This window comes from Drosophila grimshawi, unplaced genomic scaffold (genome assembly GCF_018153295.1).
Source record: "Drosophila grimshawi isolate 15287-2541.00 unplaced genomic scaffold, ASM1815329v1 contig_1377, whole genome shotgun sequence".
In the NCBI taxonomy this organism is placed as follows: Eukaryota; Metazoa; Arthropoda; class Insecta; order Diptera; family Drosophilidae; genus Drosophila; species Drosophila grimshawi.
The window spans coordinates 6864590-6882892 of record NW_025062900.1 but is presented as its reverse complement, the minus strand read 5'-3'; the positions used below and the strand labels follow the sequence as shown (position 1 = coordinate 6882892).

The window sequence follows — 18303 nt, the reverse complement described above, 5'->3', positions numbered from 1 at the left end:
TTACTTTACCGATTGACGGAAAGACTGACTGACAAGGCTAAATAAATAAATACAAATATAAATATTGAATATTGATGCTTGAAGTGCGAAATTTGAGTGGTTTTTGTTGTGTATTCTTGCAAAAGTTGTTTTACGGAATCCAAAAAGAAACATATTAAATATTCTTATAAATGTAGTTGAAATTTAAAGCATTACTCAAACAATTTGTTGTTGAATTTAAACATTCTGAAATTACTTAAAGTACTGTTTTGCTTACTTAATTTAATTTGTGTTTATATTTAAATCAATATCGAAACGAAAACTTGAGTTATTCAATCTTTGTTTTCGGTGTACATACTATATATATTTACATAGATACATATATCATGAGCATTGCCTCCGGGTGCCTTATGCATAACCCGGCCAAGGTTTACCCACTTCCTGCATATCGCTCCTTCTTCTTTATGCTCTCAACTCTTCTCTCCGTAAGTTTAGCAAGTTGTTTGCTGTTTTTCATGTTTTTCATGTTTATGCGAAAAACTTTTGCCAAGCATCGCCGTGCGAGCGTCGCGCCTTCGAGGCATATTTTCGTACTATGTCTTCCGCTGGGATCCGCCTGGCATCGGGATGCATTCAGGCAGGCAGGTGGGAAGGTATCTGTTTGGGAGTTGTGCCAACAGAGTTCTTGGCGGTATTGCATTGTTTGCCTCTGGCTTCAGCCGCCGTGACGCTGTTTGCATTTTGGTTTATGGATTCTAGTTTTTTATGCAATTTTTATATGCTCGTTGCGCATTCGTAGCCGCTCATCTTGGCGCATCATCCATTGGCCATATTAAAAGATTTACATAGTTAAGCTCTTCAAATTGCTGGCAAATGGAGTCATATTTTCTGATTATGGCATAAGCTAGTGCCCAGTCTGCAGTTTAAATATGGCTACAAATTGTTTGGTCAACATCCAATAAATCAACAGAATATCTAAAGTTAAGTACAGTTAGGCTACTTTAAATATCATTTGTTATCAAACACGTGCAGTAAAGTAAAAATTCCACTGGTAAAAATGTATACAATTCACATTTTATTATTCTCAGACAATAAATTATGTTACATATCTGCAAAAACTTTAAAGCGATCGGAAAATAAAAGATTTTCCGATTGTACAATAAAACTACAAAAATTATAATAAAGAATCGCTGTAAGCAAAGCTTCTGTAAATATCTTACATGCTTGTTTCACTGTAGTCGCCCGCCCTCTGGAAAATTATGACTGCACTCAGCAGTTCTTAGGCAATGAGCTCCTCAATGGACGGAAATATTCCAAAGACAGACTCGAGTTGAGAAAGTTTTCATTTTTCATGGGCCATTCGTTTGGGTTCGTGCCCCTCCAACAAAAGATAAGAGATAAGATCAAGTTGAGCACAAAAAGTGTATGCAGAGAATTGAAGACCCAATTGAAAGTTATTGAAATTGCACAATAATTTCTTCAATTGCATGCGCTATTGAATTTCTCTGTCATAAGTTTTCTTCTGCTCTTCGTCTTCTTCTTCTTCAAGTATCCTTGCCATAACAGAAATCGCCAGCGGGGTGTGTTTGGAGGATTTTGCTTTGTGCTTTATTGTGTGTGTGTAATTATGAACAAATGGGAAAATGTATTAAAGTTTTCAGAGCATTCATTCATTCATTCATTCAGTTTGCGTGCCAAATTTGTAATTAATGATAATGGCAAATTATTGCATTCATAGCGAGGAATAAGTAAAGTAGGGGCCTTCCTTATTACTTAGGACTCATGAAAAGATAGTTCGGTTGGTTTGAGCTCGGTGCGCATCAGTAAATTTTTCAATTCAACTTTGAATATTTGATTAGTTTTATTCCCAAACAGCGTTTAGCCAAGATAGGTAATTGTAATGAATGAAAGCTACGTAATGATTTGCCTGAAACGATGTGAAAAGTAATTAAGTTGTTCTTTTGTATTTTAATTTGTAGAGCTTTAAAGTACATATTCATAATTATTAATTGGAGCAATGAAAGCGGATCATCTGCACTTGGATTTATTTCCATTCATATTTGAATGCTCGTTGCTGTTATTGACATTTTATGCATGGCGCTCCTTCACTTGCGGCCTGTTATTGACAGGAAGCCGCCCCCTTCCGACATACCCATGTCAAGAGCAAAAGAGCAGCTCGTGCAGTGAAGAGACAACAAGCGGACCCAAAATGGTTGGGCTGCAAATGACACGAGTTGTCACAGTGAATTAAAAATAATTGATTTATTTAAAACGCAAGTTAAGCGAATAACAGTAGAACAACAACCAAGTAAACACAGGCGAACCAAAAAAAAAAAAGAAAAAAACACACAGATGATGAGAAAAAATGTGAAAAGGGACGCACTTGAAAGTTGTCAGCAACAGGACTGAGTAATTTGAAGGGTTTCGGAATGAGTACCCAAAAAAAAAAAAAAATAGAATATGAAAATTAAACAAAGCAATAAATATGCAATTAAAAAATTAAAGACCTGCTCACTTGATGAACTTATTAGCCAAATGAGCAATTTGCCGGAGTCGTTAGAGCAAGGGATTTTTTTCGTTTCCTTACTTGGGCAAATCAAAAAAGACTTTTCAAGCGTCTTAAGGAGGCAGGAGAGGACACCCAGCTGTCCTGCTTTGTCCTTATCTTCTGTGCAATGTTGTGTAAATTGTCAAAATTATTAATTGCGGTCATTACTTTTGTGCTTGGTAGCTCTAACCCAACCCAACCCAATCAAACCTACTCCACCTCCCTCTAGCTGCTTCTCCTTGCTGCCTTGTTCTACACGCATATACTGGGGAGGGAGTCGAGGCGAGGCGGGGCGAACTTGTCTTTCGTAAGTCTGGCAACTCCCCCGGCTCCATTTTAATTAGCCAATAAATGCCGCTGTGAAAATTACGCCACAATGAGAATTAATGCCGCCTGTTAACCGTAAGCGATTTGTTATCGTTAAAATTATATGTATATATATACTTGAATATTATTTTTTGTCTTCGCAAGTTGTTAAGCTGCCAAAAACTTTGGCAGTCGCCCTTTTTTGTATCTTCTGGGTTAATCGCTTTCTTGCCTGCGCTTCTCTTTTGCCCCCCTGCCAGCTCATAAGTATTTGAGCCCTTTTTATTAGCCAACATTAATATTTTTATAGTACTGCCCCCGCGACTTCTGCTTGCGCCTCGTTAATAAAGACATAACTGTTTTGCCCAGCGGCCTTTATTGCGGCGCCTTCATTATATTGAGCGGCCGATAAGCAGAGCTCCTAAAAATATCAAAATCTCAATAAAATGCATTATAATGCAAACTTAAGCATGAACTTCAGAATGGAGACAATATATAGAAAAATTTAGTTGCCAGATTTTAAAAAGTTATTAATAAATATATATATTTAATTAAAGTGACAACCACCAGTATCTAATCAAAACTGAGGATTACAGAGTTGGTTTTATGGAAACTCGCTTTTCAGCGAATAGATTTTGCAATCCCTTAACAATCGGGAAAATAGTATCACCAAACCAGACGGAAGTGTGTCCAACCCCATAAGGTATACATATATATTCTTAAACAGCATCAAGTCGAGTTTATTTAGCTATGTTTGCCGAACTGTCTATATGAAGAAACCGATCTCAGAGTCTATAAGAGATATAGACTTCAAAGTTTTCATATATCATATGTATGTCGATAAAAATCTATTTCTAATAACAACAAAAAGCAAAATTGTACAGATATAGCAAATGTTATATTTAAACATTTTGATATAAATAAATTAGTAATACCTTGAGCTAACTTAAGGGTATCTCTTAGTTGAGCTGACTCGGCTAGATAATTTTAACGTGTTTTTTGCATCGTTCATTTGAAAAAACAAATAAACATATTACATATAAATCTGCCTTTACGCAAAAAAAAAAAATATATAGAATAAAATGTTATGCCAAAAAAAGGCAAGGTAAGGCTTTATGGACTGTGTTCGATACGTCGCGACCGTAAAGTTGTTATCAGCACATAACGCGAAGCGTCACATTGCCTCAATTACTTCCCGTTCGACACTCGGAAGGAGCAGGAACAAGAACTCAAACAGCAATTGAAGCACTTAATCAAAATAAATAAATCGGTAAATGTTGCCGCTTGAGTTTCGTGATTGTAGATTGTAGATTGTTTGGGGAGGATGCCAATGACAATAAAGAAAATGCCACTCAGCTGGAAAACTTGGATAAGTTGCAAAGAAATAAATATTTTCATATCGTCAGACAACAAAAAGATAAAAAAAAAAAATGTGTTTGGCATCGCTTTAAACGGAAATTTCAAACGGAAATTACACAAATATGCGAGCTACTTTTTAAATGCGTATATATGTGTAGATATATGAACCGATTCAACTTACAAGTAAATGTAAGAGCTAACGTAAAAGCGAATCCGAAAACCCTTTTGCATATGTGAGCATTATGCGATTTGCATATATAAATAAACTTTATCAAAAACATATTCATAGCGCCCGCACATTTACAATATGAGCCAGGCGGTTGGCGTTTGGGGGTCGCAGAGAAAAGCAACAAAACGATTTTCCACTTGACATGTGCTCAAGTGGCTGCCACTCGCTGTTGCTGGTTACACTCAGGAAAAAATGTCGGACCCACAACATGTAAAATACCCTCAAACTATAATCGCATTATAAACATGAAAAAATATCTATTATTGAAATTAGCTAACACCTACTTAAAATTTCTAATATGTACACATTTATCTAATTTCTGCTAAATCTATGAAAGATATGAATTTTACTTCATTTTTTTCTTTCAGAAATTAAGTTTAATATGTGTTCATAGTAAAGGTAATTTTGAAATGTTAGCCAACTTTTAATTTAGATATCATAACCCTTATTTTTGTGAGTGTTTGCTTGGGGGGAGAGGAGCACACAGGATATTCAATCTGTTTTTTCCATTTAAACAATTTTCAAAACTTGTTTATAACTCAATTTTGCAAAATAAAACGAAATAACACTTAAATAAATAAACACAAAGCGCACAACACACAGCAAAACCAAAAGTTGAGTACAAAATGAACAATTCCCCACATTTTGTATGCTCTCTCTCTGGGTGTTTGTGTTGGATTGTGTGTTCTTGGGCTGCCAGTTCACACGCATGTACCACACAATAACAAGAATAACAACAACAACAACGACAGCAACAACAACAGCAACTACAACAACAAGAGGAGCAACAATTGCTTTGTTGCTGCAGCTCTTAACTGGCACGCGAAGAATCCTCCAAACGAAATGGATATATCAAGTGCTTTATTCCTGTGCGCCCAAAATGGATACACAGCCAAACTGAAATTGCCAAATGGCATTTGCCCAATGTGCTTGTGTGTATGCTTGGAGTGTCTGACTGTCCGACTGTCCGACTAACCGCTTGGCTGGGAGGGGCTAGTCAGACTTGCACAAAACTTCTTAAAATGTTCGCTCCACCATTTTGTGTTTAATTTGAGAGCATTTCGATTGGCCAAACACGTAATTCGAATCCGAAATGTAAATTAAAACAATAAGATCACTTTTAATATGTATTATGTAATGGGTTGCCTTTATGTAGGGCATTTGAGTATACCAAGTAGTTAGACACTTACTGATGGTATTTTGTTTATACGCAACACCCTTAAAAAGTGAACAGTCGAGTCGATTTAGCCATATCCGTCTGTCAGTCTGTATCAACAACACGATCTTAGAGACTTTCAGAGATTGGACTTCCATATTATCGATATAAATAGATTTCTGATTTTAATTAAAGTTTGTAAACATTTAGCCATTATTTATAAGTTTCTATCGAAACATATCTTAAGCTCGGAAGACGTAGAAACAGTCAACCCCACAAAAATTCATGAATTCGTGCAAGAATCAGAATTGATTGACACATTAGATCTAATGAGGTCCCCCAATAATAATAATCATTTAATTATCGAAATGATATAGTAAAAGTATAATTAAAATCATCTACAAATTTCATATTGAACAAACTAATATCAGTATTCGAACTTGTTCCATTTGTATATCTTATACAATCTCTATAGTACTCTAATATCAATGTTAATATGACATCAAGTGCAGTAAGCACTTTAAATTCTTTGCTTAAAGGTATCCCACAACGATACCAAATTCACCTTAAATTTCAACACCTGCCTGAAGCGCAGAACACAGTTTGCTTTTGCAGGAGCCGAGATAAATACCGATTGAGTTTTTCCCCCTTCATTTGTGATTTTAACGGAAACTGTTAAAGTGCAGCACATTTAAGTGCAGCTCGTGCACTGATAAGCTGCAGCTTAACTTGGCAATTGCTAATTAGCCGGGCTAACAATACCCCCACCCCCCAGCTGTATCTTCTCAATCACCCCTCAACTTGAGAGCCAAGGAATTGTCATTGTTTTTCTGCAAAAGTTATCCACTTGAGTGCCGCAATTTATGCATTTTCCATGGCATTAACGTTGAAAAGCATCGCAAATGAAATGCCATTCAAATGTTGTGGCTCTGTTGGGGCTATATCTATGTAACTGGTTCATTCCCTCGATGGTTGGCTGGTTGACTGGTTGCTTGGTTAGTTGGTTACCTGGTTAGTTCGCTCCCAGATCAGGCAAAGGTCATGCAAATTAGTGTAACAAGAGGAACAAAAATCAGCAGCAGCCCAACAACAACAATGCAAAACTTTCATGAATAGCAGCTCAACTCAGCTCTCAGACGCATTCAGCTTGCTCGTAATCTTGGGGCAAAAACTTGTAAAACTAACTAGATAATGCAGCATGCAGAAGCTGGGGCAAAACTACTTTTGGTATCTGGCTCAGACCAACAAGAAACCAACGAGATGCCAATAAAGTGAGACAGTAGAAGGGAAATTCTTTGGATAGTTGGACTAGTTTGAATGTATATGCGGATTGAATAATGATAAGATAATTAGTTGATTAATATGCAATTTAAGTATTTTTACTTGGTGCAAAAACTAATCATGAGCTAGCTTGGTACTTAGGAAAATGTCACGAAATTTTTAAATAAACTCTTTAAATTTTTAGCCATGTTAGTTAGAATTCATTCTAAAAGAAAATATGACTACTATTTCTTGCTCCCAATAGTATGCACATATCTATCATCTATGTTTGTAATGGAAATATTCGGAATGAGAATGGGCCAAATGAGTCGTCAGCTCAATTGGGCCAAGTAAAATTGCCAGCTAATTGCAACGCATTAATAACTGACAGAAAAACAAAAGAAAAGAAGCAAGAAATCTGTGCCCAAATGTCACTCTCACAAATTAACCTGAGATCGCAACATTAAAATAATTAATAAGCAAATTAATATATAATAAGCCAAATAATGAGCCAATAGTTGTGCAAATATTGAGAAAATGGCAAACGTAAGCGTTCCAATTACGACATCAATATTCTGGCACACACACATAAGCACTATTTGGGTGTGTGTGTGTGTGTGTATGTGTGTGTGTGTGTGCCCATTCAAATGCCATCATTATCGTGCTCATCATCGTTTACATGGCAAGTGCCCAACACTGGGTGGAAGGACACAAGATGCTGCCGTTGTTGCTGCTTCATTATCCTTATTACTCCTTCACTTCTTGCCAACAACATCCAGCTTCTGCTCTTGCTGCTCCTTCGGCTCCAGTGTTACGTTATTGTTTCCATTTTGAGTTATATCCGTCCGCCTGATTGACTGCACTGAGAGAAATATTTGCCCTAGAATTGTAGAGTTATTTTCATAATTTATTTTAAGCGAATCACAAAACTTACAAGAATAATATTCATTATTATTGTTATTATTATTTTTATTTATATTAATATTACTGATATTTATTCTAGAATTACTTAATTATTTTGAAAATATATTTAAAATAAATCACAGAATTTAAAATAAGATGTATATTATATTATATTCTTCATATTATGAATATGATCATATTTATTATACATATTTGTATTTCTAAAATAAATCTACATTTTTTAAATTTCCTTTTTATCTTTCTTAGTTTTATAGAGACTATTTTGTAAGAACTTCAGCCTTAACAAAAATAAAATTACAAAATATTTCACATTTACTTGCAGATTTCAGGAAATCTCTGTCTCCTTAACACCAAAATATTTCCGAGTGTGTCTTCCAGTCTATGTTGCCACTTTACCCGTCCGCTTCCTCGCTGCGCCACTGCTCGTCTACAATTTTAACGTTGTTAACCAAATTGCATAAATTAAGTGCGTTCGTTTGCTTGAGTGGCGCTGGTTTCGCATAGCCCGACAAGCTGCTGACTCCTTTGCCCAGGCTCATCTCCAGAATTCCCCAACCTCCATCTCCATCGTCCTATCCATTCTTCAGTCAGCTCGACTGCATTTGTTTTGCTAATGTGCACACATTAGACACACATGTTGCCATGTGGAAGCTGCCACAGCTCTGGTGCAACAATTCCTCTTTTGACTTCTGAGCATTTTCAGTGCTTATTTGTTTTCGCATCATCCATGCATTTACAGGCTAAAAAAAAAGCGCAGTTTTCGCAAATTAAGTATAACGCTGGACAGTATGTTTTTACTTCGCAGGCAAATGCGTCAGCGGTGCGAATGCAAATGCTCCAAGTTACCAAGTTTTTCATAATAAGCATAAAAGAAAATATTTGATAATAAAATAGATGAAATGTTTTTCTTTTAATATGTATCTAGAAAATGGTATAGTTATTAAAAATAAGACAAAATGTATCAAAAAGTATCTTTGGCATGCCGAAGAAAATATACCCTGGATGATCGGAGTTGAGGTACTAAGATCTAACTTACACCATAAGCCTAAAAATGCTATTAATAATTCCATTTATTTCTTTGTAAATAACAACATTTGTCAAGCAAGAACTCATGTTTTGACCGATTACTATAATGAGTATAATGGTCTGATTCGAAGGATGCCTTTTCAGTTTTATTAAGAAAGCTTTGCAGCATAGTTCACATAGAAATAGGCAGACAGACGAACTTGGCTATATAGACTCAGCTAGTGATGCTAATGAGGTCTTAGGCGACTTAAAAATAATATATATTTTGTTTACATACTCGGAATCTATAAAAAAGCGCTTTTAAATTGATGTAGTGTGGCAATTGAGGCCTTTAGGTATATGGTAAATGCCGACAAATTAAATAAACAGCTATTGCACATATATCATGTCGAGGCTTAATTTCATTTAATTTGTGCAGCTACAATAGCTGCTCAAATTATAGAAATTGCACAAATAAATATGTATTCAAAATAATATGCAAATATTTGCACGGGTTTCATAAATTATTGCAAATTGCTCGCGCAATTTTCTTAATTATATTTGCATTGACAATTGCGAGTCGACGATTATTTGTAGACAAATATTGATTTGGTTCTATAAAAGCTTGAGGCTTTCAGCCAGTAGTCAATAGCTTTGCAATGAATTCACACTACGGTTTATTGTTGTGCGTTTTGGTGTTGTTTTTGGGCCAGACTAAGGCCGACCAGGACGAACTGAATGTGGTGCGCGTCCTGAAGGAAATGGGTGTGATACCAGAGGTGTTCAAAGAACCGCCGCAGCAGCTGCTTAAGGTGAGTATTTTATGCTCTTAAGATCCGGCCATAACTCTTCCCACATTTTAGATGCGCTTTGAAAATGGCGTTGAGATCATTGAGGGCGAAACATACACCCCGACCGAACTGAAACTTCAGCCTGAGCTCGAGTGGAGTGCCGATGAGGGATCCTATTATACGATCATGATGATTAGTCCCGATGCTCCCAGTCGTGAGTTACCCATATATCGCTCCTGGATCCACTGGCTGGTGGTAAATGTGCCCGGTACGGATGTGTCTAAAGGTCAACTGCTATCCGAGTATTTTGGCCCAATTCCGCTCAAGGATAGCGGTCTCTGTCGTTTTGTGGCTCTCGTCTATCACCAATCCGATAAACTGGACTTTGACGAGCAGAAAATGGAGCTAAAGAGTTCCGTGGATCACAGCAATTTTGATGTGGAGAAATTTACACAGAAATACGATATGAGTACACCATGTGCGGCAAATGTATTCCAGGCCAAATGGGATAATTCTGTGCCGGAAATGTTGAAAACGCTTTACGATTTGACTGAGTGAGCGTAGGCCGAGGTGCATAGTAACAACTATAAAATAACATTTTGGTAACGGATTCCTATAATATATGCAATGTAAACAATATTCGTTAATGATATTTATAAGTTTTTTAGTAGAAAACCAAAATCGAAATCGGGAGTGGATACACTTAACTTAAAAAAAATCAAAAGTAAGTGGGTTACTTGAATTGAATCTTTTAATTTACATAATAAATCAACAAAGCAATTTTATAAAGTTGTATAAGATACTTGGGCTCTTAACTTAACGTGGCTCAAAACATTTCCAGCCAACTTATTAACAGCACGTTAAGTCTCAGCTTTCACCTTGTCAGAGGGAAAACTTCAAGTTAAGAGCTTTAGATTCAGTCGCCTAATCGAAATTTAACTAACTTTGACTTACCCAAGAGCTGCCACAAGCATCCGCACACACCCGCTCTCTATCTATCTCTCTCTTCACCCAAGAACATTGATTGACTTGCTACATTTTCAAAGTGCCACAACAACAACAACAACAGCAACAACAGCAACAACAATGAGAGATCTATGCAGCGAAGCTATCGCTTTGCACTTGCAGAAAAGTCACTTAAACTTTGCAATCGTGATAAGACGTAATGCCAGATTTCCATTTATATTTCCTTCTAATGCCAATCCACCAACAGCACCACACCCCTCCCAACAAAACAAGTGTTAAAGGTGCAACACGAACACGATTCTGTGTAATGCGAGAGTCAAATGTTGCCAAGTCAACTTAAGGGATGGGTATTGCTGAAGTGGGCGAATGGAGACCGGGGTGTAGGGTCTGGGGTCTGGGGTCTGGGTGCCCACTCGAATAGTAACTAAACGCAGGGCACAAAGCGTTTTGCGGCAAGCGGCAAATAACCTTAAGGTTAAGATTACAAGGTAATTTGATTCAATTCCACTGATAGGCGTGCCAAAGCCAACAACAAACAGTCTCAAGACTGTAGCTGGGCCAATTTCAATGGCAATGGCAATGGCAACGGCACCGGCAATTTCCCAGCTCAAGAGATGACAGTGTCAAGATAGCATTTTTGTTGCAACATTGCCGCCAGCCCCAAAAAGTCTTTATTTTTTACAAGTATTTTTTTTTTTTTTTTTTATGTTGTCTCTACTTCTTCTTTATTTTGTTTATCAGTTTGTGTATAAATTTGCCTTTATTTTGACATATTTAGTGGGTTTTTTTCGGTTCGGTGATAAGACCAAAGGCAGCCCATGCGATGCTCTACCAGCTGCTAGTCCATTAAAATGCAATATAAACACAATAACTAAGTGAAAGTGACTGCTGATGGCAGCGGGGCAAAGGACAGGCGGATATAATTCACATGCAACTTCCAACTTCAACTTAAAGCGGAATTTATATATGTCAAATGTGTCGGGCTAAATCTGTACTAAATTATTACAGACAATTTTACAACAAAAGCTCGATTCAATTTGAGATTTGCCATAAGTTTGAGTAACAAATAAAATAGATAAGTTTAAGAGTAGATAAAATTTACCACATCTAACACATATAATTTAGAAAGTCAAAGAAAAATGAAACAAATACTTAACATTTCACATTGTGTTACAATTATGAATAAAAACGAAAGCAAAAACATTTCTAGAGTATTACTATTGTTGGCTGATACTTTCCGTTTGCATCTAACTAAGTTAAGTTATACAGCACTGTTTAGTATGCATCCTTGGCACATTCGCACTTATGACAAACTGCCTGCGATCCGCTTAAAGTGCTTACTACTAATTTCACGCTGGCCTGGTCACACTCTCATATACATTTTGAATGCTCGCTGGCAGCACATGGCGTATGAGTAATCTGCAGCTCACAAGCTCAGTCGCAAATCCCCAAGCAGCCGAGCTGTAGTTGTTGTAGTTGTCGTTGCTGCTCTAACTCCCATGTGCCCAGTGGCACATGCTGTGTAAAAGTTAAGCAAGTTTCTTCTTATTATTTATCCCATGTGACAAATTTGCAGCAGCAGATTTTTGCCTCGCATAATAAATTATGCGTTAAACTGCACAAGCAAAAAAAAAAAGAATGGAAGAAAAATATATGTAAAAAAGGAATTTCAGAAACAAAACTGTGAAGAAAAAGTTTGTGCTTTGGTAAAAGTTGCTTGCACGTTTTAATTTAATAATCGTCGCAATCGTTAAGTTGCCATCAAGTTTTGAATTTCCAGCAGGTCTCATTTGATAGTTGGCTGCATTTACATTAACTTAATAGCCGCCTGATGAGTAGGCTTTTAATTGCCGAGCGAGTCTCGAGAAAGATGTTTGCATTTCAATAAGTAAATAGTGCCCGACACTCACACACTCACACACACACACACACACACACAGTTGTTGGCCTTTGCATTATTTATTGTTGGAATCAATGACGGTGACACTTGGAAGCATTCAATATGCGAAACTTGCACTTGCACATATTGAATAACATTTCAAATGCATGCCTGACAAACCAAGCAAATGACAGGACAGCAGCCCATGCAACTGGACTAGGGTGTTTCAAACCAACACCCGCACACACACACACACACACACACACAACAACAAACATTCAATGCTGACTGCCACTGCTGACATTGTCAGTTCTGTCACACAGTTAAAATGTGATAAATTCCATTAAGTGACAGTCGAACACACAACGCACACACAAACACACACAACAACAACCAAAGAGCTAGCTGCAGCAGCAAGAAATCCATTTTGTGGACTCAAATCAAAATGTGCCCGCCAGCCAGGCACAAACACACCCACACACACACACACACACACACACACACACGCACACACACCCACACATACAACTCTAAACATCAACTTGAAATTTCATGTTCACATTGAAAGCCAAACTGCCACCAACAGACATTTGTACGCATTGCATATTGAAATTGTAATTTGATTTCTGCCTTTGGCCAACAACAAAAACAACAGCAACTCTTCATCTGTCCGTATTTAGAACTGTGCCCTTCTCTTCTCTCTCCCCCTGGCCCTATGCAAATGTCAGGCAATAGAGCTTTCTATATTTTAGTCAAGCAAATAGTCGCGTCAAACTAGACCAAATCTGAATACTACTCAATCAACAGTTTGAAAGCTCTGTGAGAAAATGTTAGTTGTAGATTTATTTCATGCCTTAAATCACTGTTAAATTTTAATTTAAAGCTTTAACAATAAATCAAATTTAACAAATTTAAATTATAGAAAGTTGTTGCTAAACAATTTATTGATATTCTTCCGATTACTGATTGTTTCATTTTATATTTTCAAGCTTTTGTTTTTTATTTTTTATATTCAACTTAATGCGAGCTAGAGATAAACTATCTATTATTATAATTACATGACAGCAGAATATTTTTTGCTTTTATAATTCTGTATTTGAAACCCCCTCTTAAAAACGCTAACCTGACAAAAGGCTGCAGCATATTATTGTCAGCTGTAGTTGCTTGGCTGGATGTGGCAAAACAGACAAAAGCCTCGTGGCGCACTTAAATCATTATTTAATTTTAATTTTAAATGCGCCTTTTTTTTCAGTGAGGCGTCGAAACAAAGAGCGCTCGGCAAATAAATAAAATAAAATGGCAAACTCATTACAAGGCAAGTGGCGCACGGACTCAACGCCAAGTGGCAACGTCACGGCAACAAGTCGGTTAACGGTATCGACGACGCGTCGTGACGCTGCATGCGCACACCGCACGCCGCCTCGCCCAACAATACAACACAACTCTCTGGCTGCAAATAATAAAAAAAAAAAAAATAAATAAATTGCCCACAATGAGCCGCTCAAAAGGCACAATGGTGGCTCAACACACGGCTGCTGTTCCACCTGCCCCCAACCGTATCCTGTTGCTGTTGCTGCTGCTGCTGCAGCTGCTGCCCGGTTGGTTGCATTGTTCAGTGGCAGTGGCCCTACGCCAGCGGCAATGGCGGCGTTGCCTCCATTGGGCCATTGATGCCAGGTGACAGACGGGAAAAACTGCCTGCCAAGTGTGCATGCCTGTGTATGTGTGTGTGTGTGTGTGTGTGTGATGGTATACAATTTTCAGACCGTAACCAGGCATGTTTTCAAGCTAATTGCCCGCTATTTACTTTTTAAATTGAAAAACTTAAAGTCAGCTAATGCATTTTGATATCATAACTGCCAAGCCTTAGTTTATTATGCTTTTATGATAATGTTCAGCTAATCTTTGACTTTTATTTATTTATCCTATTGTATACTGAATATATATATTTTTAATAATAGTTTCATAGATTTAATTGTGCATACGAAACTGCCTTATATTAAGCTTTTTAAGTAGCAAATTTTAATAGCCTTCAAATATAATTTTATTAGTCTACTCTGGGATTAGGTTCTTGTGTCCCTTTTTAAGTCAGTCGACAGCTGGCAGATTTTTGTTTTTGTTTCTATTTTTCATTAATTTGCCCCTATGTCATGCACAGTCCTTTAAAATATGCTCCTGTCAAAATGATCTATGCGGCTAATCAACGCATAACAGCAAAGTAGAAAGCAAAAGGCAAAAAAGCAACAAAAAAAAAGTAAAAGTTGAACGGCAAACATATTTATAAATATTGAAAAAATAACGAAAAGTGTAAAAAATGTGCAAACATTAAAAAGATTTAAGTAAATTTGTCTTGCTGCGTGTGCCCATCAATAACTTTGCCAGCATATTTGACTTATGGACGGGCCGCGGGGGAAGCTGTAAGCATATTTTTTTGCAGTGCCACCCTCCAAACGGCTACCACCCCGTTTTGTGCGAGCTTATTACATTGGTGGGGTTATATTTTGGGGGTTTACTGTGCTGAGAATAAATCCAAAACGTCAATGCAAGCCTTCAAAAATGTTTGGCCTGTGTCAGGCAGTCAGACAGTCTAACAGTCAACCAGTCAGCCCAACTGCTACCACCAAGATTCCCTCAACGGCTCACCACCCCCGACTCCCCAAAAAAAAGAAGCCACCCTCACACTCTGTGCGCACACTCTTTTGCCAGCTATCTGGCTAATGTTTGCTCTTGGCATAGCATTACAAACATTAGCTTTGGCTGCTTCATGCAAATATGCCGGCGACTTTGGCAGCTTTTCTCTCAAATTGCCCGAAAAAGTATGCTACACTTGTTTTTTGCGATGGGCCTTTTGCTAATTTTGTGTTTCCTTTTCTTACACTTGCGCCCCATGTAATTTTAAAATCGATAAGCAACAGAGTTTACACAGTAAAGGCATAGGCCCCTCACCTCCCAGGAAACCACGCCCCGAGCGTGGTTTTGGAGGAAGTTGCCATTTTCTTTTGGCATATTTTTGCATGAAAATCACGAAGTTGTTGTCAAAAATGTTACCTTATCGACTTTAGGCTGCGGAAATGATTGGAAACGCAACGACCACTGGAAATATGGCCAAAGCAACGAAAATCAGCTACAGCAGCTGGGCGTTATGTGTGTGTGTGTGTATGTGGGTGTTTTGTTGCGGTAAAAACAATTTTCAAAGTTGTCAATAAAAAGTAACTGCTTGAATTTTGTTGGCAATGCGGGGTTTTGAAAAGGGGTGCTCAAATTGTTATGCACGGTTACTGCCAACCATTTTCTTTTGCCTTGCTTGTCAAATGCAGGCCACAACAGCAACAACAACAACATTAAATAATAAAATGACAAAGGATTGACATATTTCAAGTGGCGCATAAATGACGAGCACGCATTTCGTATGCATGAGCAGAATCAGGGCTTTCTGACTCAGATTTTCGTTTTCGATTATACTTAAAATTTATTACTTGCATTTATGCTGGAGAAATCTTTTTAAAATGCTGTTTTATTTTTAGTTATTCATCTCATATTAAGTCCATAAATACTAGATGGTGTGTAGAAATTATAGCTCAAATGTGTTTGGAATACAAGATTTGACCTAACATTTTTAGCAGCCATAATTTTGTCGAAATTGTGTCGGTTTTCAAAAACGACAGTCGTTTGATCATGGCTTAATCTATAGAATAATACTAAGCTTAAAATTGGAAGCGCCATTCGAACGCCAAATACGTGTTAAAATGCTGATTGTAAGACTTTTAAGAGTAATAAGTGAGCGCTTACAATTTAGGCCTGTGGCTATACTGCTCAGTTCGGCATTTAAAATTTATAATTTTGCTCACTTTGGAATGCTTTGAAATATTACAAAGTCGCAAAACGCATCCCCGTTAAACGCAAAGTGAAGAAAATCGCTTTGCAGACACATATTCTGTCACATTTGTGACTTAATCAACAAAAGCACTAATTGCATAGAAGACTCACTGACATTGATGTCTGTCTGTTGGCTTACACATCGTTCCCCTCGAATTTCATTTACGCTTATGTGCAATGACATTACCTTTACCTATGGTTCCCCCAAGCACACACACACACACACACACACATAAAACAGGAGCAGAGAAGCCCTACCCTGCCCTGCCCTAATCTCTTTACTTATTCCTACTCCGCACTGTGGTAATAAATTACACTTTTTCTGTCACAACTGAATAACTGGTAGAAATAAGCAAAGCTTATGTTTCACAGTTTCAAGTAGCCTTTATAAATGCATCTTTGCGTTGATAAAACAACCTTTTTTGCTCCACAGTGCATTGACTGTCAGCACCCACTGTTGGCGCACAACTTCATTAACGCAAAGTAAACACACGCATGCAGTTTGACGCTGTGAGCAAAGTGTTTGATGTTGTTTTTGTTGCAGCTGCAGCTGCTGATGCCGTTGTTGTTGTTTGCCAGTTTAAAGTTACATTTTCGACCTTTTCGGACTGGGATTATCTGGGTGGGGGGGGATGCGGAGATTAAGCAGAGGCGCCCACAGTGCAGATGAGAGCTCATCTTTGCTATGCCCGCCTGCGTGTTTGTTTGAGTTTATTTGCGTTTCACTTAGACGCACTTTAAACCCATGCAACGTTGGGCATAGAAAATTAAATTGCGTATACGCAGCGAGTGAGCGAGTATATTTTTGGCGTCTTTTAAATGCATGCAAATTAACATGATTTAAATAATTAAATATAATTTGATGTGCTTTTGTGGCTTTGGCTTCGTTGTTGTTGCTTTTGTTGTTTGTTACATTTATGAGCCTGTGCGCGAGTCCATTAAGAAAACATAACGATGTGTCATGTGACTCATAACGAGCGCTAAAAACCACACACACAAAGCACACATAGGCAGACCACAAATGCGGCACTTGCCACATTTCTTTTTTTTCCTGGTTTTTCTCCGTTTTTTTTATTTTTATTTATGAGCCAAGGACTGTTTGCTTGTATGGATGCTCCTGCGAGTGTGTGTGTGAGTGCCTGGGTATGTTTGTTGTGTGAGCGCGCCTTTTAACAAGCCTAACGAACTGCCAAATTACCCGAAATAGCATTAAAAATTTAAATTTGGTTCGTGCTGCGGAAAAAACGTAAGCGCTGAAAGTAAGCACAAAAAAACCCACGCGCTTACATCGAAACGGAAATTCAAGTGTTGTTTTTGTTGCGACTGCCTCTCGTCTCAACAAATAAATCACTTTACAAATGACACAACAAAAGTGCTGGTAAATAATACCAAGAACATATAAACGATTGTATGATGCTTTAGGGGCTCTTAGCTGCATAATAATACTTTTCAAATCCTGATTGCAAAGCATTTATTACATGCCGAACTTAAATTGTTGCAAATCAAAATACAGCATACAAACACAATAAGTATTTTTATCAAACAAAATTTGAGTTTTATGTATCTCCAACGTCTTTAATAAAATATAGGGCTCTTGAAACAGTTAAGACACAAGATATTAAATAAAGCAGTCAGTGCAACGTTAAAGAATGACGCAGAATGACAATAAATATGTAAATCGATCCAATAAAAAATCCTTACCATAAGCTCCAATAGAACAATATGCAGTTTTACAAATGAAGAGCTCGTCTAATTGATAAGTAAATCAATGGAAAGTCTATCAATTTGCTCGTCCTATGCTGCTAACACATATTTCATTAAATTGAAAATCAGAAAATATAAATAACCCGATGAAGATCGATTTGAGAGTGGGCTGCTTGCCTTAAACCATGTGACAAGAGTCAATTGTGAAATGAAAAATAGCTTGATAACCGCATGTTAAATCATGCCTTGCTCCACCTTCGTCTCCTGCTTGCCGTTAAGCCGTAACCAACACACAATTGCACAATATTTCCGGTAGGGTAA

General features: G+C 37.4%; 1 protein-coding gene across 1 annotated transcript; it reads left to right on the top strand.

The window, feature by feature from the left end:
* The first annotated feature begins 9419 nt into the window (after positions 1-9419).
* Positions 9420-10196, top strand: LOC6562809 (putative odorant-binding protein A5). The gene is made up of 2 exons (XM_001988849.3): positions 9420-9578; positions 9630-10196. The coding sequence occupies exons 1-2, from the start codon at positions 9426-9428 to the stop codon at positions 10113-10115; spliced, it is 639 nt and encodes a 212-aa protein (XP_001988885.1). The 5' UTR covers positions 9420-9425; the 3' UTR covers positions 10116-10196.
* The last annotated feature ends 8107 nt before the right edge of the window (positions 10197-18303 follow it).